The sequence below is a fragment of the Narcine bancroftii genome, chromosome 2 (genome assembly GCF_036971445.1).
Source record: "Narcine bancroftii isolate sNarBan1 chromosome 2, sNarBan1.hap1, whole genome shotgun sequence".
NCBI classification, from domain to species: domain Eukaryota; kingdom Metazoa; phylum Chordata; class Chondrichthyes; order Torpediniformes; family Narcinidae; genus Narcine; species Narcine bancroftii.
Window position 1 is genome coordinate 353,533,551 of NC_091470.1, and position 21,501 is coordinate 353,555,051.

General features: G+C 56.4%; 1 protein-coding gene across 1 annotated transcript; it reads right to left on the reverse strand.

Moving 5' to 3' along the window:
• Window positions 1-895: 895 nt before the first annotated feature.
• On the reverse strand, window positions 896-21,280 carry chrac1 (chromatin accessibility complex subunit 1). The gene is made up of 3 exons (XM_069922337.1): window positions 21,089-21,280; window positions 8,016-8,139; window positions 896-1,343 (listed from the first exon to the last, which is right to left on the reverse strand). The coding sequence occupies exons 1-3, from the start codon at window positions 21,251-21,253 to the stop codon at window positions 1,204-1,206; spliced, it is 429 nt and encodes a 142-aa protein (XP_069778438.1). The 5' UTR covers window positions 21,254-21,280; the 3' UTR covers window positions 896-1,203.
• Between the last annotated feature and the right edge of the window lie 221 nt (window positions 21,281-21,501).

Below are 21,501 nucleotides of genomic sequence, written 5' to 3' on the forward strand. Positions count from 1 at the left end.
ACAAGGCAAGGACATTATCTTTTGCCATTGAGAGATCCATTTAAGAGAATGATTACAGCAGGAAATGGTCCTTGAATTGGGAGGTTTGTGTTTTCAAATACCTTCTGGGGTTGGGGAAGTAGGAGAGTATGACCTTGGTGGGATTAGTCCTTCAACAAATAAGCACTTTGCTTAAGACAGAAAGAGCCATTGGCAGAATCGATGGAGAGAGGTTGGGTTGTACTAGGGCTAGAGCTATATTTACATTGAACTGCAGCTTCTTGCTGCCTTGGGTAGAGCTACCTTGATGAACATGGCAAACAATTCAATTCTTTCTTCACATACTGGTGAGTTCTTTCAGCTTTTAAATGCTCATTTACCTTTCTAAGACTAACCCTTGATTACAAAATCCTCAGCCAAGGGAAGCATCTCTGTACTGTTAAAACTCATTCTGACTGACATATCTTGACTGAAAAAAAATATTAATCATGCCTCTGCCTCCCCAGATGCTGTCTAACCCACTGAGCTCTTCCAAGCAGTGTATTTTTGCTCCAGATTCCAGCATCTGCACAATCCTGCATCTTCAGGTATTGATGAGAATAACATCAAAATATGCATATCCAGAAATTCAATCAGTTTGATGCAAAATGTCCACCATTTTGGTACCTGCAATTAAATTTAGGAACCAGATGAATAAGTGCAATATTTAAAAACATTTCATAGAAGTTTGGTGTCAAAATGAGGTACTGTTTGTTTATATCAGCTCCAGTTTGTAGTCAGTAACTTCACTCTACAAACACAATTAATTGCACTGAGTGCAAAAACAATGAACATACCCCTATAAAATGTTATATATAGATCATGTTCTTCCTATAAATATTATGGACACCATTGTGTTAATTTTGAATTAACCAAATTCTGGAGAATAATGCATTTTATTTTTCAAATATACAAAAGTATATCATATATACATTTTATATCAGGTCAGTCATTTAATCAAAAATATAAACAGAAAAATAATTTCCTCAAAAAAAAATCTTCCCTTTCACGAAGTTAACATTAACCACAGGCTTCCCATGTTATTCTTCTGATCAGTGGCTCATTTTATGGAATTTAGAAGTTTATGCAAGGTAAACATGCTTACTGGTCCCAAAAACTCTGCATTGTTTTTAAAATCTTCCTCTTGCTCAGTACGCTCTTCTACAAGTTGACGAGAAAGATACGTTAGGACTCCTTTTCTTCTTCCTCATCTTCATCATCAGAATCGTCCTCATCATTTTCATTACTGCCTTCGCCAATTCCTTCTTTCTCCTCCCCAAGCATCTTCAGATATTCATTTGCCAAGATCTTTTTTGGTAAAATATCTGTAATTGACATTTAAATTACTGGATAAATTTCCAATTCATTGTTTTACTGTGATGGATCTTTGTAAAACTGTGCAGTTGACTTAATGTTCTTTGAAGTATCAATCCTCAATCATAACTACAGTACAACTCCGATTATCCGAAATGGTCAGATAAACATTTTTTTTTTCAGATACCCAACAGCACTATCACTTTGTATCAATGTTGAAACATCAATCAGAGGAAGGCTTTTTAAGTATTAAAATAATGTTTAATCCTCACAAAAAAAATGCTGCCCTCACACTGCCACTGATCTGCAAGAGCCCTAACCGCCGCCATTGAACCCCGGGGAGGCTTCCCAGGCCAGTGGAAAACTCACCAGAGAGCTCCTGCCTCCCCGATCCACCAGAACTCCTGATGCCTGAGTCCTGACTATGAATCCCCCCCTAGGCCTACCGCACACGAGCACGGGGGAATCCGTTGTGTGGTCGTAAGCCGAGGGGAGGGTTGAGAGTCGGCGTCGGGAAGGAAGGCGATAGGAGAGGAGGGAATGTCACCGAGCCCGAAGTCCTGCTCCTGCCAGAGGCTGCTCTTCTTGACGCTGGGACAAGGGGTTCTTCCGACCACCTATGGCTGGGAGACAGTGGCACGCAGATTGAGAGTTGGAGAGAAAAGTAAACAACGAAAGGTAAAGAAGAAATTGAAAGAGAAGGGAGGGACTTACTTGAAATGAGGACCATTGTCATTCTAATTTCATATCAAGTGAATTTTTTTTACCCAATCTATGAGGTCAGTTTGGATCTGAAAAAATTTCAGATAAATGAGGATTTCTGATTTGTTTCAGATATCCTCATTTATCTGAAATTAAAAAAAAATGTTTGGATAAATGAGGATTTCAGAGAATCAAATTTCGGATAATCAGAGTTCTACTGAATTAGGAAGAGCATCGAATGCAGATTTGCCAACATCAACGACATCCAGGAAGCCAACTACTACAATTCTTGATTTCAAAGTAGGATGGTCTGACAATCACCTTTGCCTATACATGTCAACTATTATTCACTTAAATTGGATAGTTGGCGGCAAACTTATTAACCATAGAACCGTTTATAGCGCGGAAACAAGCCATGTTGGCCCTTTGAGCCCACGCTGGTTCACTTGAACAACTTCACTAGCTCCCCTCTCCCGCTCTCTGCCCATAACCCTCCAACCCCCTCACATCCATTCTTCTCTTAAATGACAGAAGGGACCCTACAGCAACTATCTCTTCTGGAAGATCATTTCATTCTGCCACCACTGAGTGAAAAAGCATTCTCTAACATTTCTCCTAAAGTTTTGCCCCCTTAACCTTAACTTCCAATCTCCCCTGCCCTCAGTGGAAGGAGTCTATTTATGTCTAGTCGTCTATTCCCTTCATAATTTTAAACACCTCTATCAAATCCCCTTTCAGCCGTCTACATTCCAATGAATAAAGTCCCAGTCTCCTTAATCTCTCGCTGTAATCCAGATGCTGTAAGCCAGGCACCATCCTTGTAAATCTTCTCTGCACCCTCTCCACCTTATAACATAACATAACAATTACAGCACGGAAACAGGCCATTAGGCCCTTCTAGTCCGCACCGAACCAAACACCCCTTTCTAGTCCCACCTCCCTGCACAATGCCCATAACCCTCCATCTTCTTCTCATCCATATACCTGTCCAACCTTTTCTTAAATAATACAATTGACTCCGCCGCCACTATTTCTCCCGGAAGATCATTCCACACAGCCACCACTCTCTGAGTAAAGAAGTTTCCCCTCATGTTACCTCAAAACCTCTGCCCCTTAATTCTTAACTCATGTCCTCTTGTTTTAAACTTTCCTCCTCTTAACGGAAATAGTCTATCCACATCCATTCTGTCTATCCCTTTCACAATCTTAAATACTTCTATCAAATCCCCTCTCAACCTTCTACGCTCCAAAGAACAAAGACCCAATCTGTCCAATCTCTCCCCATACTCCAGATGCTTAAACCCAGGCAACATTCTGGTAAACCTTCTCTGCACTCTCTCCACTCTGTTTATATCCTTCCTATAATTAGGCGACCAGAACTGCACACAGAACTCCAAATTAGGCCGCACCAACGTCTTATACAATCTCAACATCACCTCCCAACTCCTATATCCTTTCTATATCCTTTCTATAATTTGGAGACCAGAACTGAACACAATACTCCAAACATGGCCTCACCAATGCCTTAAACAGCCGCAGCATCACTTCTCACCTCCTATACTATGATTTATGAAGGCCAGCATACCATAAGCCTTCTTAACCACCATGTCTACATGGGAATCTACCTTCGATGAACTCTATAACCCCCCCCCACCACCAGGTCCCTCTGCTTACCTCAATGCCCTCCCCTTAACTGCATATGTACTATTTTGATTATTTTTTCCGAAACGCTTGTCTACATTGAATTCCATCTGCCATCTTTCAGCCCACTCTTCCAAACCAAATCCTTCTGTAATCCAAGAAAACCTTCTTCACTATCCACCACTCCCCCCATTTTCATATCATCTGCATATTTGCTTACCCAGTTAACCACACCCTCCTCTAAATCATTAATATAAATGATAAACAACAAGGGACCTAGCACCGATCCCTGAGGCACCCCGCTTGTCACAGGCGTCCAACCTGACAGACAATTGTCCACCATGACTCTCTGCTGTCTATCTTCTAGCCACCTCTGAAACCATGTCACAATCTCTCTACTAATCCCTAGTGACTGAACCTTCCTTATTAACCTTCCAAGTGGGACCTTATCAAAAGCCTTACTAAAATCCAAATAGATCACATCAACCGCCCTACCTTCATCCACTTTTTTTGTCACCTCCTCAAAAAACTCAACAAGGTTCGTCAAACATGACTTTCCCTTTACAAACCCATGTTGGGTGCCCCTAATCAATCCCTGCCTATCTCAATAGGCATATATATTATCTTGAAGAATACCCTCCATAACTTTCCCCACCTCCAAGGTCAAACTTACTGGCCGATAATTACTTGGCCTGCACCATATGCCTTTTTTAAACAACGGAACTACATTTGCAACCCTCCAATCTTGCAGCACCACACCCTCCTCCAGTGATCTTTGAAAAATCACTGTCAGAGCCCTCACTATTTGCTCCCTGGCCTCCCTTAGCATCCTGGGAAAAATCCCATCAGGACCAGGAGACATTCACCTTTATTGACCCAAGAAGCTCCAAAACCCTCACTTTACTCATCCCTATCCTCTCTGTAACTAAGCTATTTGCCTCACTTATCTCGTATAGCCCAATGTCCCTTTCCCTCATGAATAGACAAGAAAAAATCATTTAGTATCTCTCCCATCTCATATGGTTCCTCACATAGTCCACCGGTCCCATCATCCAGTGGACCTACTCTATCCTTAGCCCTCCTCTTACTGTTCATGTATCTGTAAAAACCCTTAGGATTCAATTTCACCTTATTAGCTATGGACTCCTCATACCTTTTTGCCTTTCTAATTTCCCTCTTAAGGTTCTTCCTGCAATCTAAGTAATGATCATGCATCTCCTCAATCTTCTGTTTCTTATATTTAGCATAAGCCTCCCTCTTGTCCCGAACCAACTTCCTAATTTTTCGAGAAAACCACGGCTCCCTTGAACTTTTGGTCTTGCCTTTCGGCCGGACTGGAACATAAAGATCCTGTACTCTCAAAATCTCACCTTTTAAATGCCCTCCAATTTTCCTCTACATCCTTTCTGGCAAAAAGATCAGCCCACACAACCCTCTGCAAATCCCTTCTCATTTCTTCAAATCTGGCCTTCCCCCACTCGAAGACCTTTGACTTCGAACTTGACCTATCCCTTTCCATAATTAAGCTAAAGCTAATGGACCCATGATCACTGGATCCGTAGTTCTCCCCAACGCTCACCTCCATCACCTGCCCCATTTAATTACCAAACAACAGATCTAACACTGCTCCCCCTCTAGTGGGCATCTCAACATATTGCTACAAAGAGTCCTGAACACATTGTATAAATGCTAAGCCATCCTGCCCTCTTACTGACTGTGTTTCCCATTCGATGTTTGGAAAATTGAAATCCCCAACCAACACCACCCTATTTCTACTGCACATCTCAGCTACCCACACTGCCTCCCTCGATGAGCCCTCCAGTCTATCTTGCCTCAGCACCGCTGTAATATCTTCCCTTTAAATAAGATTAGCAAATTTTGTTTAACCTGTTGGTATGACTAACTATTGAATCCAAGATATTAATTTTTTTTTCTGGCTATCCATCCAATATGATGAGGATGGTTCCTTTCAGTCAGTTTGTGAGGCTTGATATGAGGATACCCCACTCCTCAGAAAGGAACAGTGTGTGCATTAATGGATTTAGGTGAGTAGAGGTTGTGCAGGTCCAGACCCACCCTCTTGACATCCCCTCCCGGATGCAGCAGCATGGTGAGGTGCAAGACGGCTGGGGGAAGTTCTGTTGCAGTGAATGGCCAGACCAAGCCTCGATGTGAGGGATGTCCTTTCTGCGCTTCACAGCACATGTTTGCTTGATGGCCATTGACCCTACAAGAGGGTTCATCCACCCTTTGACAGCTCTCATTTTTCACGTTGCAGGGTGTCTAGCCACCCTCTGCACCAGGTAAGCCTGGTGGGGGTGGGGGTGGGGGAGAAGCCAGTTTAGTCGCAGACTACCTGACCATGCAATAGGTAGTACTGGGTTACATGGTACCAGTAGCACTCCGAAGAGTGGCCTGACATTAAGATATTAATATAAAATAGTAACAAGCCCTTTGGCCAATGTCTGCGCTGAACACAATGCCAAGTTAAACTAAATCTCTTCTGCCTGAATGTCAGCCCGGAAACCCCTTAAATTATACTATTTTGTCTCCTTCCACCATTTATTTCTGGCAGCCTATTTCAAGCACATCCCTGTGTGTGCAGAAAAAAAAGAAAATCTTGCCCCTTGCACCTCCTTTAAACTTTCCCCTCTCACATTAAATGCATGTCCTCTAGTGTTTGACAAATTTCACACTGGGAAATAAGTGACTTTTGACTTATGGTTCTCAATTTTATAAACTTCTATCAGGTTTTCCCTCAGCCCTTGACATCCCAGAGAAAACAATGCAAGTTGTCCAACCTCTCCTTGTAGATCATTCTGTAAACCAGGCAGCATCCTGGTAAATCTTTTCCATACCCATTCCAAAGCCACCACATCCTTGTTGTAATGGGACAACCAGATCTGCACGTCCAACCCAAATTTTATATTGCTGTAACATTACTTCCTGACTCTTAAATCAATGACCAGACCAATGAAGTCAAGCACACCATGCCATCACCCTATTTACTTGTGTGCCATGTTCAGGGAGTTATAGACTTGGATCCCCAGAGTAGAGTTGAAGGGCCCTGCCATTAACTGTATACTTTCCCCTTGCATTTGACCTCCCAAAGTGCATAGCCCTCTACATTTTCTATAACTCTACCAATTTTTGTCATCTGTTAACATACTATCCCATACTTTATTGATCAAGTAATTCGTACCTTTCACCCTTCCACTACTAATGCCTGTCTTTATGGCAAGACACTCATGAATCCAGACTATCCATTTGCTGTGTATCCCATGCATCTCTACCTTCTGGATCAGCCTGCCATAAGGAACCACATCAAATGGCTTTCTAAAGTCCATAGAGCAACATCCATTGCCTTCCACCTTCAATTCAAAAAACTCCATCAAATTTGTAAAACGTGTTACCATGCACGAAACAATCACAATCCCAAATCCACACAAATACTAGCACGAATCATCTTCTCCAATGGCTTCTCCATAACTGATGCAAGGCTTACCCTTATTGAACACAAGAACATTGGCTGCTCCAATCATTTGGGGCCTTGTCTGTTGCTCGTGGGGATACAAACATCTTCAAGGCCCCAGCCATTTCCTCTCTTGCAATAAGGTGGCATCCAAGCTATTCGGCTCTGGGGTCTTGACTACCTTAATGCACTACAAAAGCCCATCTTCCATTTCAAAATACCCACACCGCTCTCACTCTCCTTCCTTCCCTTCTCTTTGGTGAATACCAATTCAGAGTATGAGATTAGTCACCCACTTTCTCAGACACTAAGCAAGGATAAAATGCCTTGGGAAACTCTTTAATCCTACCTGCCAAGGACTTTTGGCCTTCCTTATCCCTGCTTGCCATCTTTATATTCCTCCAATGTTGACTTCTAAAACACATGCTTCCTTTTTTTTGAACTCAAATCACAATGTTTCATCATCCCAGGTTCTCTGACTGCCATCCCTGTCCTTCCTCTTCATTGGAACATTCTGGTCCTTAAACAGTTCCCAAATGTCAGACATAGACTCTTACAAATATCAAATAAAGAACTAACAATAATGTCAGGGACACAACACGAGTTTATCCTGCAGGATCACACCAGAACTCCTTCCCAAGATGAATATATTGGGTTTTTCGGTTCATTTGGAGAAAGTCTAATTCACACATTTATATAAAAAAACTTAATACTTTCATCTTAATCATTTGTGCAGAACTTCTGTCAAATTGATCTTGTAAGTTTTACAAAGAATTCCAAATTTTCCCCACACTGAGGAATGCCCAAAGATGTTTCCCAGTAAAGACGTATTTTTTCACAAGTATAAGGATTATTGAAATATACAGACCAGCCAGAAACTGGAAAGTTTCAGAATTCTCCACACAGTCAGACAGGTCATTGTAGGAGAATTCCTTTTGCTCTGAACGGCTGCTTTTGTATGCATAGGTGGCAAGATGTTGCACAAATAATTCCTGAAATGCAATCAAAAACAGTTCCATATAATGGAATAATCAGCAATTCAATTGGTGGTTGCGCTCCGCAGCCTCGATCAGTACAAAAGCTGGCAAATTATAAGAAGATAACAAAACAGTGATGGGGAATTTCAACCAAACATTAGCAGGAACAAAAGAGTTGTCCTGCTCCACCATCCTCCCTCACATGACCCTCTTCCTTCCTTGCAAACTCAAAACTCCCTCCTCCACATCTTAAACAACTACTGCATTCCGTCACAACACTTCCACTCATGATCCCTCAGCCCGCCCTGCCACTCCTCCTGACCCCACCAGCATTCCACTTGATGCCCCCTCTCTCAACCCCCCTTCTGCCCGTCCATCCCTCCTCAGCCCCCCCTCCTGCCTGTCTGTCCTTCCTCAGCCGTCCTTTCCTCCCTCACCTGCCTGTGGGTCCCTCTCCCCTTCTCAGCCTCGTCCGCCCATCCCACCCTCCTCAGCTCTCCTGTCCTACCCTCCCTCCCCAGCCCCCATCTCAACCCTGTTCCCTCTCCCTCCCTCTCCAGCCCCCATCCCCTCCCTCCCTCCTCGACCCCCATTCCCTCCATCAACCCCATTCCCTCCCTCCTCGACCCCCATTACCTCCCTCTCTCCTCGACCCCCATTACCTCCCTCTCTCCTCGACCCCCATTACCTCCCTCTCTCCTCGACCCCCATTCCCTCCCTCCCTCCCTCCTCGACCCCCATTCCCTCCCTCCCTCCTCGACCCCATACCCTCCCTCCGTCCTCGACCACCACTCCCTCTCCTCGACCCCCATTCCCTCCCTCCCTCCCTCCTCGACCCCCATTCCCTCCCTCCTCGACCCCCATTCCCTCCCTCCTCGACCCCCATTTCCTCCCTCCTCGACCCCCATTCCCTCCCTCCCTCCTCGACCCCATTCCCTCCCTCCTCAACCCCCACTCCCTCCCTCCCTCCCTCCTCGACCCCCATTACCTCCCTCTCTCCTCGACCCACATTCCCTCCCTCCTCGACCCCCATTCCCTCCCTCCCTCCCTCCTCGACCCCATTCCCTCCCTCCCTCCTCGACCCCCATTCCCTCCCTCCCTCCTCGACCCCCATTACCTCCCTCTCTCCTCGACCCCCATTACCTCCCTCTCTCCTCGACCCCCATTCCCTCCCTCCCTCCCTCCCTCCCTCCTCGACCCCCATTCCCTCCCTCCTCGACACCCATTCCCTCCATCAACCCCATTCCCTCCCTCCTCGACCCCCTTTCCCTCCCTCCTCGACCCCCATTACCTCCTTCTCTCCTCGACCCCCATTACCTCCCTCTCTCCTCGACCCCCATTACCTCCCTCTCTCCTCGACCCCCATTACCTCCCTCTCTCCTCGACCCCCATTACCTCCCTCTCTCCTCGACCCCCATTACCTCCCTCTCTCCTCGACCCCCATTACCTCCCTCTCTCCTCGACCCCCATTCCCTCCCTCCCTCCCTCCTCGACCCCCATTCCCTTCCTCCTCGACCCCCATTCCCTCCATCAACCCCATTCCCTCCCTCCTCGACCCCCATTCCCTCCCTCCTTGACCCCCATTACCTCCCTCTCTCCTCGACCCCCATTACCTCCCTCTCTCCTCGACCCACATTCCCTCCCTCCTCGACCCCATTCCCTCCCTCCCTCCTCGACCACCACTCCCTCTCCTCGACCCCATTCCCTCCCTCCCTCCTCGACCCCCATTCCCTCCCTCCTCGACCCCCATTCCCTCCCTCCCTCCCTCCTCGACCCCCATTCCCTCCCTCCCTCCCTCTCTCCTCGACCCCCATTCCCTCCCTCCCTCCCTCCTCGACCCCCATTCCCTCCCTCCTCGACCCCCATTCCCTCCCTCCTCGACCCCCATTCCCTCCCTCCTCGACCCCCATTCCCTCCCTCCTCGACCCCCATTACCTCCCTCTCTCCTCGACCCCCATTACCTCCCTCTCTCCTCGACCCACATTCCCTCCCTCCTCGACCCCCATTCCCTCCCTCCCTCCCTCCTCGACCCCATTCCCTCCCTCCCTCCTCGACCACCACTCCCTCTCCTCGACCCCATTCCCTCCCTCCCTCCTCGACCCCCATTCCCTCCCTCCTCGACCCCCATTCCCTCCCTCCTCGACCACCATTCCCTCCCTCCCTCCTCGACCCCCATTCCCTCCCTCCCTCCCTCTCTCCTCGACCCCCATTCCCTCCCTCCCTCCCTCCTCGACCCCCATTCCCTCCCTCCTCGACCCCCATTCCCTCCCTCCTCGACCCCCATTCCCTCCCTCCTTGACCCCCATTCCCTCCCTCCTCGACCCCCATTCCCTCCCTCCTCGACCCCCATTCCCTCCATCAACCCCATTCCCTCCCTCCTCGACCCCCATTCCCTCCCTCCTCGACCCCCATTACCCTCTCTCCTCGACCCCCATTACCTCCCTCTCTCCTTGACCCACATTCCCTCCCTCCTCGACCCCCATTCCCTCCCTCCCTCCTCGACCCCATTCCCTCCCTCCCTCCTCGACCACCACTCCCTCTCCTCGACCCCATTCCCTCCCTCCCTCCTCGACCCCCATTCCCTCCCTCCTCGACCCCCATTCCCTCCCTCCCTCCCTCCCTCCTCGACCCCCATTCCCTCCCTCCCTCCCTCTCTCCTCGACCCCCATTCCCTCCCTCCCTCCCTCCTCGACCCCCATTCCCTCCATCAACCCCATTCCCTCCCTCCTCGACCCCCATTCCCTCCCTCCTCGACCCCCATTACCTCCCTCCCTCCTCGACCCCCATTCCCTCCCTCCCTCCCTCCTCGACCCCCATTCCCTCCCTCCTCGACCCCCATTCCCTCCCTCCTCGACCCCCATTCCCTCCCACCCTCCTCGAACCCATTCCCTCCCTCCTCGACCCCCACTCCCTCTCCTCGACCCCATTCCCTCCCTCCTCGACCCCCATTCCCTCCCTCCCTCCTCGACCCCCATTCCCTCCATCAACCCCATTCCCTCCCTCCTCGACCCCCATTACCTCCCTCTCTCCTCGACCCCCATTACCTCCCTCTCTCCTCGACCCCCATTCCCTCCCTCCTCGACCCCCATTCCCTCCCTCCTCGACACCCATTCCCTCCATCAACCCCATTCCCTCCCTCCTCAACCCCCTTTCCCTCCCTCCTCAACCCCCATTACCTCCCTCTCTCCTCGACCCCCATTCCCTCCCTCCCTCCTCGACACCCATTCCCTCCATCAACCCCATTCCCTCCCTCCTCGACCCCCTTTCCCTCCCTCATCGACCCCCATTACCTCCCTCTCCTCGACCCCAATTACCTCCCTCTCTCCTCGACCCCCATTACCTCCCTCTCTCCTCGACCCCCATTACCTCCCTCTCTCCTCGACCCCCATTCCCTCCCTCCCTCCCTCCTCGACCCCCATTCCCTTCCTCCTCGACCCCCATTCCCTCCATCAACCCCATTCCCTCCCTCCTCGACCCCCATTCCCTCCCTCCTCGACCCCCATTACCTCCTTCTCTCCTCGACCCCCATTACCTCCCTCTCTCCTCGACCCACATTCCCTCCCTCCTCGACCCCCTTTCCCTCCCTCCCTCCTCGACCCCATTCCCTCCCTCCCTCCTCGACCACCACTCCCTCTCCTCGACCCCATTCCCTCCCTCCCTCCTCGACCCCCATTCCCTCCCTCCTCGACCCCCATTCCCTCCCTCCCTCCTCGACCCCCATTCCCTCCCTCCCTCCCTCCTCGACCCCCATTCCCTCCCTCCTCGACCCCCATTTCCTCCCTCCTCGACCCCCATTCCCTCCCTCCCTCCCTCTCTCCTCGACCCCCATTCCCTCCCTCCCTCCCTCCTCGACCCCCATTCCCTCCCTCCTCGACCCCCATTTCCTCCCTCCTCGACCCCCATTCCCTCCCTCCCTCCTCGACCCCATTCCCTCCCTCCTCGACCCCCACTCCCTCTCCTCGACCCCATTCCCTCCCTCCCTCCTCGACCCCCATTCCCTCCCTCCCTCCTCGACCCCCATTACCTCCCTCTCTCCTCGACCCCCATTACCTCCCTCTCTCCTCGACCCCCATTCCCTCCCTCCCTCCCTCCTCGACCCCCATTCCCTCCCTCCTCGACACCCATTCCCTCCATCAACCCCATTCCCTCCCTCCTCGACCCCCTTTCCCTCCCTCCTCGACCCCCATTACCTCCCTCTCTCCTCGACCCCCATTACCTCCCTCTCTCCTCGACCCCCATTACCTCCCTCTCTCCTCGACCCCCATTACCTCCCTCTCTCCTCGACCCCCATTACCTCCCTCTCTCCTCGACCCCCATTCCCTCCCTCCCTCCCTCCTCGACCCCCATTCCCTTCCTCCTCGACCCCCATTCCCTCCATCAACCCCATTCCCTCCCTCCTCGACCCCCATTCCCTCCCTCCTTGACCCCCATTACCTCCCTCTCTCCTCGACCCCCATTACCTCCCTCTCTCCTCGACCCACATTCCCTCCCTCCTCGACCCCCATTCCCTCCCTCCCTCCCTCCTCGACCCCATTCCCTCCCTCCCTCCTCGACCACCACTCCCTCTCCTCGACCCCATTCCCTCCCTCCCTCCTCGACCCCCATTCCCTTCCTCCTCGACCCCCATTCCCTCCCTCCCTCCCTCCCTCCTCGACCCCCATTCCCTCCCTCCCTCTCTCCTCGACCCCCATTCCCTCCCTCCCTCCCTCCTCGACCCCCATTCCCTCCCTCCTCGACCCCCATTCCCTCCCTCCTCGACCCCCATTCCCTCCCTCCTCGACCCCCATTCCCTCCCTCCTCGACCCCCATTCCCTCCCTCCTCGACCCCCATTACCTCCCTCTCTCCTCGACCCCCATTACCTCCCTCTCTCCTCGACCCACATTCCCTCCCTCCTCGACCCCCATTCCCTCCCTCCCTCCCTCCTCGACCCCATTCCCTCCCTCCCTCCTCGACCACCACTCCCTCTCCTCGACCCCATTCCCTCACTCCCTCCTCGACCCCCATTCCCTCCCTCCTCGACCCCCATTCCCTCCCTCCCTCCCTCTCTCCTCGACCCCCATTCCCTCCCTCCCTCCCTCCTCGACCCCCATTCCCTCCCTCCTCGACCCCCATTCCCTCCCTCCTCGACCCCCATTCCCTCCCTCCTCGACCCCCATTCCCTCCCTTCTCGACACCCATTCCCTCCATCAACCCCCATTCCCTCCCTCCTCGACCCCCATTACCTCCCTCTCTCCTCGACCCCCATTACCTCCCTCTCTCCTTGACCCACATTCCCTCCCTCCTCGACCCCCATTCCCTCCCTCCCTCCCTCCTCGACCCCATTCCCTCCCTCCCTCCTCGACCACCACTCCCTCTCCTCGACCCCATTCCCTCCCTCCCTCCTCGACCCCCATTCCCTCCCTCCTCGACCCCCATTCCCTCCCTCCCTCCCTCCTCGACCCCCATTCCCTCCCTCCCTCCCTCTCTCCTCGACCCCCATTCCCTCCCTCCCTCCCTCCTCGACCCCCATTCCCTCCCTCCTCGACCCCCATTCCCTCCCTCCTCGACCCCCATTCCCTCCCTCCTCGACCCCCATTCCCTCCCTCCTCGACCCCCATTCCCTCCCTCCTCGACCCCCATTTCCTCCCTCCTCGACCCCCATTCCCTCCCTCCCTCCTCGAACCCATTCCCTCCCTCCTCGACCCCCACTCCCTCTCCTCGACCCCATTCCCTCCCTCCTCGACCCCCATTCCCTCCATCAACCCCATTCCCTCCCTCCTCGACCCCCATTACCTCCCTCTCTCCTCGACCCCCATTACCTCCCTCTCTCCTCGACCCCCATTCCCTCCCTCTCTCCTCGACCCCCATTCCCTCCCTCCTCGACCCCCATTCCCTCCCTCCTCGACACCCATTCCCTCCATCAACCCCATTCCCTCCCTCCTCAACCCCCTTTCCCTCCCTCCTCGACCCCCATTACCTCCCTCTCTCCTCGACCCCCATTCCCTCCCTCCCTCCTCGACACCCATTCCCTCCATCAACCCCATTCCCTCCCTCCTCGACCCCCTTTCCCTCCCTCATCGACCCCCATTACCTCCCTCTCCTCGACCCCCATTACCTCCCTCTCTCCTCGACCCCCATTACCTCCCTCTCTCCTCGACCCCCATTACCTCCCTCTCTCCTCGACCCCCATTCCCTCCCTCCCTCCCTCCTCGACCCCCATTCCCTTCCTCCTCGACCCCCATTCCCTCCATCAACCCCATTCCCTCCCTCCTCGACCCCCATTCCCTCCCTCCTCGACCCCCATTACCTCCTTCTCTCCTCGACCCCCATTACCTCCCTCTCTCCTCGACCCACATTCCCTCCCTCCTCGACCCCCTTTCCCTCCCTCCCTCCTCGACCCCATTCCCTCCCTCCCTCCTCGACCACCACTCCCTCTCCTCGACCCCATTCCCTCCCTCTCTCCTCGACCCCCATTCCCTCCCTCCCTCCTCGACCCCCATTCCCTCCCTCCCTCCCTCCTCGACCCCCATTCCCTCCCTCCCTCCCTCCTCGACCCCCATTCCCTCCCTCCTCGACCCCCATTCCCTCCATCAACCCCATTCCCTCCCTCCTCGACCCCCATTCCCTCCCTCCTCGACCCCCATTACCTCCCTCTCTCCTCGACCCCCATTACCTCCCTCTCTCCTCGACCCACATTCCCTCCCTCCTCGACCCCCATTCCCTCCCTCCCTCCCTCCTCGACCCCATTCCCTCCCTCCCTCCTCGACCACCACTCCCTCTCCTCGACCCCATTCCCTCCCTCCCTCCTCGACCCCCATTCCCTCCCTCCTCGACCCCCATTCCCTCCCTCCCTCCCTCCTCGACCCCCATTCCCTCCCTCCTCGACCCCCATTCCCTCCCTCCTCGACCCCCATTCCCTCCATCAACCCCATTCCCTCCCTCCTCGACCCCCATTCCCTCCCTCCTCGACCCCCATTCCCTCCCTCCTCGACCCCCATTACCTCCCTCTCTCCTCGACCCCCATTACCTCCCTCTCTCCTCGACCCACATTCCCTCCCTCCTCGACCCCCATTCCCTCCCTCCCTCCCTCCTCGACCCCATTCCCTCCCTCCCTCCTCGACCACCACTCCCTCTCCTCGACCCCATTCCCTCCCTCCCTCCTCGACCCCCATTCCCTCCCTCCTCGACCCCCATTCCCTCCCTCCCTCCCTCCCTCCTCGACCCCCATTCCCTCCCTCCCTCCCTCCCTCCTCGACCCCCATTCCCTCCCTCCCTCCTCGACCCCCATTCCCTCCCTCCCTCCCTCCTCGACCCCCATTCCCTCCCTCCTCGGCCCCCATTCCCTCCCTCCTCGACCCCCATTCCCTCCCTCCTCGACCCCCATTCCCTCCCTCCTCGACCCCCATTCCCTCCCTCCTCGACCCCCATTCCCTCCCTCCTCGACCCCCATTCCCTCCCTCCTCGACCCCCATTACCTCCCTCTCTCCTCGACCCCCATTACCTCCCTCTCCTCGACCCCCATTACCTCCCTCTCTCCTTGACCCACATTCCCTCCCTCCTCGACCCCCATTCCCTCCCTCCCTCCCTCCTCGACCCCATTCCCTCCCTCCCTCCTCGACAACCACTCCCTCTCCTCGACCCCATTCCCTCCCTCCCACCTCGACCCCCATTCCCTCCCTCCTCGACCCCCATTCCCTCCCTCCCTCCCTCCTCGACCCCCATTCCCTCCCTCCCTCCCTCTCTCCTCGACCCCCATTCCCTCCTCCCTCCCTCTCTCCTCGACCCCCATTCCCTCCCTCCCTCCTCTCTCTCTCGACCCCCATTCCCTCCCTCCCTCCCTCCTCGACCCCATTCCCTCCCTCCTCAACCCCCATTCCCTCCATCAACCCCATTCCCTCCCTCCTCGACCCCCATTCCCTCCCTCCTCGACCCCCATTACCTCCCTCCCTCCTCGACCCCCATTCCCTCCCTCCCTCCTCGACCCCCATTCCCTCCATCAACCCCATTCCCTCCCTCCTCGACCCCCATTCCCTCCCTCCTCGACCCCCATTCCCTCCCTCCTCGACCCCCATTACCTCCCTCTCTCCTCGACCCACATTCCCTCCCTCCTCGACCCCATTCCCTCCCTCCCTCCTCGACCACCACTCCCTCTCCTCGACCCCATTCCCTCCCTCCCTCCTCGACCCCCATTCCCTCCCTCCTCGACCCCCATTCCCTCCCTCCCTCCCTCCCTCCTTGACCCCCATTCCCTCCCTCCCTCCCTCTCTCCTCGACCCCCATTCCCTCCCTCCCTCCCTCCTCGACCCCCATTCCCTCCCTCCTCGACCCCCATTCCCTCCCTCCTCGACCCCCATTCCCTCCATCAACCCCATTCCCACCCTCCTCGACCCCCATTCCCTCCCTCCTCGACCCCCATTCCCTCCCTCCTCGACCCCCATTCCCTCCCTCCTCGACCCCCATTACCTCCCTCTCTCCTCGACCCCCATTACCTCCCTCTCTCCTCGACCCACATTCCCTCCCTCCTCGACCCCCATTCCCTCCCTCCCTCCCTCCTCGACCCCATTCCCTCCCTCCTCGACCACCACTCCCTCTCCTCGACCCCATTACCTCCCTCCCTCCTCGACCCCCATTCCCTCCCTCCTCGACCCCCATTCCCTCCCTCCCTCCCTCCTCGACCCCCATTCCCTCCCTCCCTCCCTCCCTCCTCGACCCCATTCCCTCCCTCCCTCCCTCTCTCCTCGACCCCCATTCCCTCCCCCTCACCCTCCTCGACCCCCATTCCCTCCCTCCTCGACCCCCATTCCCTCCCTCCTCGACCCCCATTCCCTCCCTCCTCGACCCCCATTCCCTCCCTCCTCGACCCCCATTACCTCCCTCTCTCCTCGACCCCCATTACCTCCCTCTCTCCTCGACCCCCATTACCTCCCTCTCTCCTTGACCCACATTCCCTCCCTCCTCGACCCCCATTCCCTCCCTCCCTCCCTCCTCGACCCCATTCCCTCCCTCCCTCCTCGACCACCACTCCCTCTCCTCGACCCCATTCCCTCCCTCCTCGACCCCCATTCCCTCCCTCCCTCCCTCCTCGACCCCCATTCCCTCCCTCCCTCCCTCTCTCCTCGACCCCCATTCCCTCCCTCCCTCCCTCCTCGACCCCCATTCCCTCCATCAACCCCATTCCTCCCTCCTCGACCCCCATTACCTCCCTCCCTCCTCGACCCCCATTCCCTCCCTCCCTCCCTCCTCGACCCCCATTCCCTCCCTCCTCGACCCCCATTTCCTCCCTCCTCGACCCCCATTTCCTCCCTCCTCGACCCCCATTCCCTCCCTCCCTCCTCGAACCCATTCCCTCCCTCCTCGAACCCATTCCCTCCCTCCTCGACCCCCACTCCCTCTCCTCGACCCCATTCCCTCCCTCCTCAACCCCCATTCCCTCCCTCCCTCCTCGACCCCCATTCCCTCCATCAACCCCATTCCCTCCCTCCTCGACCCCCATTACCTCCCTCTCTCCTCGACCCCCATTACCTCCCTCTCTCCTCGACCCCCATTCCCTCCCTCCCTCCCTCCTCGACCCCCATTCCCTCCCTCCTCGACACCCATTCCCTCCATCAACCCCATTCCCTCCCTCCTCGACCCCCTTTCCCTCCCTCCTCGACCCCCATTACCTCCCTCTCTCCTCGACCCCCATTCCCTCCCTCCCTCCTCGACCCCCATTCCCTCCCTCCTCGACACCCATTCCCTCCATCAACCCCATTCCCTCCCTCCTCGACCCCCTTTCCCTCCCTCCTCGACCCCCATTACCTCCCTCTCTCCTCGACCCCCATTACCTCCCTCTCTCCTCGACCCCCATTACCTCCCTCTCTCCTCGACCCCCATTACCTCCCTCTCTCCTCGACCCCCATTCCCTCCCTCCCTCCCTCCTCGACCCCCATTCCCTTCCTCCTCGACCCCCATTCCCTCCATCAACCCCATTCCCTCCCTCCTCGACCCCCATTCCCTACCTCCTCGACCCCCATTACCTCCCTCTCTCCTCGACCCCCATTACTTCCCTCTCTCCTCGACCCACATTCCCTCCCTCCTCGACCCCCATTCCCTCCCTCCTCGACCCCATTCCCTCCCTCCCTCCTCGACCACCACTCCCTCTCCTCGACCCCATTCCCTCCCTCCTCGACCCCCATTCCCTCCCTCCCTCCCTCCCTCCTCGACCCCCATTCCCTCCCTCCCTCCCTCTCTCCTCGACCCCCATTCCCTACCTCCCTCCTCGACCCCTATTCCCTCCCTCCCTCCCTCTCTCCTCGACCCCATTACCTCCCTCTCTCCTCGACCCCCATTACCTCCCTCTCTCCTCGACCCCCATTCCCTCCCTCCCTCCCTCCTCGACCCCCATTCCCTCCCTCCTCGACACCCATTCCCTCCATCAACCCCATTCCCTCCCTCCTCGACCCCCTTTCCCTCCCTCCTCGACCCCCATTACCTCCCTCTCTCCTCGACCCCCATTCCCTCCCTCCCTCCCTCCTCGACCCCCATTCCCTCCCTCCTCGACACCCATTCCCTCCATCAACCCCATTCCCTCCCTCCTCGACCCCCTTTCCCTCCCTCCTCGACCCCCATTACCTCCCTCTCTCCTCGACCCCCATTACCTCCCTCTCTCCTCGACCCCCATTACCTCCCTCTCTCCTCGACCCCCATTACCTCCCTCTCTCCTCGACCCCCATTCCCTCCCTCCCTCCCTCCTCGACCCCCATTCCCTTCCTCCTTGACCCCCATTCCCTCCATCAACCCCATTCCCTCCCTCCTCGACCCCCATTCCCTACCTCCTCGACCCCCATTACCTCCCTCTCTCCTCGACCCCCATTACTTCCCTCTCTCCTCGACCCACATTCCCTCCCTCCTCGACCCACATTCCCTCCCTCCTCGACCCCCATTCCCTCCCTCTTCGACCCCATTCCCTCCCTCCCTCCTCGACCACCACTCCCTCTCCTCGACCCCATTCCCTCCCTCCTCGACCCCCATTCCCTCCCTCCCTCCCTCCCTCCTCGACCCCCATTCCCTCCCTCCCTCCCTCTCTCCTCGACCCCCATTCCCTCCCTCCCTCCTCGACCCCTATTCCCTCCCTCCCTCCTCTCTCCTCGACCCCCATTACCTCCCTCTCTCCTCGACCCCCATTACCTCCCTCTCTCCTCGACCCCCATTACCTCCCTCTCTCCTCGACCCCCATTCCCTCCCTCCCTCCCTCCTCGACCCCCATTCCCTTCCTCCTCGACCCCCATTCCCTCCATCAACCCCATTCCCTCCCTCCTCGACCCCCATTCCCTCCCTCCTCGACCCCCATTACCTCCCTCTCTCCTCGACCCCCATTACCTCCCTCTCTCCTCGACCCACATTCCCTCCCTCCTCGACCCCCATTCCCTCCCTCCTCGACCCCATTCCCTCCCTCCCTCCTCGACCACCACTCCCTCTCCTCGACCCCATTCCCTCCCTCCTCGACCCCCATTCCCTCCCTCCCTCCCTCCCTCCTCGACCCCCATTCCCTCCCTCCCTCCCTCTCTCCTCGACCCCCATTCCCTCCCTCCCTCCTCGACCCCTATTCCCTCCCTCCCTCCCTCTCTCCTCGACCCCCATTACCTCCCTCTCTCCTCGACCCCCATTACCTCCCTCTCTCCTCGACCCCCATTCCCTCCCTCCCTCCCTCCTCGACCCCCATTCCCTCCCTCCTCGACACCCATTCCCTCCATCAACCCCATTCCCTCCCTCCTCGACCCCCTTTCCCTCCCTCCTCGACCCCCATTACCTCCCTCTCTCCTCGACCCCCATTCCCTCCCTCCCTCCCTCCTCGACCCCCATTCCCTCCCTCCTCGACACCCATTCCCTCCATCAACCCCATTCCCTCCCTCCTCGACCCCCTTTCCCTCCCTCCTCGACCCCCATTACCTCCCTCTCTCCTCGACCCCCATTACCTCCCTCTCTCCTCGACCCCCATTACCTCCCTCTCTCCTCGACCCCCATTACCTCCCTCTCTCCTCGACCCCCATTCCCTCCCTCCCTCCCTCCTCGACCCCCATTCCCTTCCTCCTCGACCCCCATTCCCTCCATCAACCCCATTCCCTCCCTCCTCGACCCCCATTCCCTACCTCCTCGACCCCCATTACCTCCCTCTCTCCTCGACCCCCATTACTTCCCTCTCTCCTCGACCCACATTCCCTCCCTCCTCGACCCCCATTCCCTCCCTCTTCGACCCCATTCCCTCCCTCCCTCCTCGACCACCACTCCCTCTCCTCGACCCCATTCCCTCCCTCCCTCCCTCCCTCCTCGACCCCCATTCCCTCCCTCCCTCCCTCTCTCCTCGACCCCCATTCCCTCCCTCCCTCCTCGACCCCTATTCCCTCCCTCCCTCCCTCTCTCCTCGACCCCCATTACCTCCCTCTCTCCTCGACCCCCATTACCTCCCTCTCTCCTCGACCCCCATTACCTCCCTCTCTCCTCGACCCCCATTCCCTCCCTCCCTCCCTCCTCGACCCCCATTCCCTTCCTCCTCGACCCCATTCCCTCCATCAACCCCATTCCCTCCCTCCTCGACCCCCATTCCCTCCCTCCTCGACCCCCATTACCTCCCTCTCTCCTCGACCCCCATTACCTCCCTCTCTCCTCGACCCACATTCCCTCCCTCCTCGACCCCCATTCCCTCCCTCCTCGACCCCATTCCCTCCCTCCCTCCTCGACCACCACTCCCTCTCCTCGACCCCATTCCCTCCCTCCTTCCTCGACCCCCATTCCCTCCCTCCTCGACCCCCATTCCCTCCCTCCTCGACCCCCATTCCCTCCCTCCCTCCCTCTCTCCTCGACCCCCATTCCCTCCCTCCCTCCTCGACCCCTATTCCCTCCCTCCCTCCCTCTCTCCTCGACCCCCATTCCCTCCCTCCCTCCCTCCTCGACCCCCATTCCCTCCCTCCTCGACCCCCATCCCCCCTCCCCCCGGTGGGCCCTCACTGTGGCTTTGGCGGTGAGGAAGAGCGCGTCTTGGTTGATGCTCGACACGTCGGGGCAGCTCTTCATGATGAGCTTGACGCGGGAGAGGGGCAGCGCCAGCAGGGCGGGCGGGGGGCTGCGGCGGGCCGGGAACCGGAGACCCTCACGGCGCTTCGGCTTCGCCATCTTGCCGGGCGGCGGCGCCACGCGGGCGGGCGGGGGGGGGGGAGCAGCTCATGGAGCCGCAGCCCCAGGTCCCTCACAGCCACGTCCCCCCCCCGCCCCCCCCCCCCGCTCAAATATCCACTTGTGGACGAATCCTCATCAGGCTCCGAGTCTCAACTAATTCCCAAAGCAGGGAGAAGTCCATTTAGAACTCGTCCCCCCCCCCCCCGGGGACTTGGTATCGCCCACGCGGTGGCTTCTCCCAGTTC

Coding starts and splice junctions, on each gene's coding strand:
- chrac1 (XM_069922337.1), bottom strand. CDS start 21,253: ATGGCGAAGCCGAAGCGCCGTGAGGGTCTCCGGTTCCCGGCCCGCCGC. Junction 8,140..21,088: donor TCCTCACCGCCAAAGCCACA/GTGAGGGCCCAC, acceptor ATTGCATTTCAG/GAATTATTTGTGCAACATCT. Junction 1,344..8,015: donor AACTTTCCAGTTTCTGGCTG/GTCTGTATATTT, acceptor TGTCAATTACAG/ATATTTTACCAAAAAAGATC.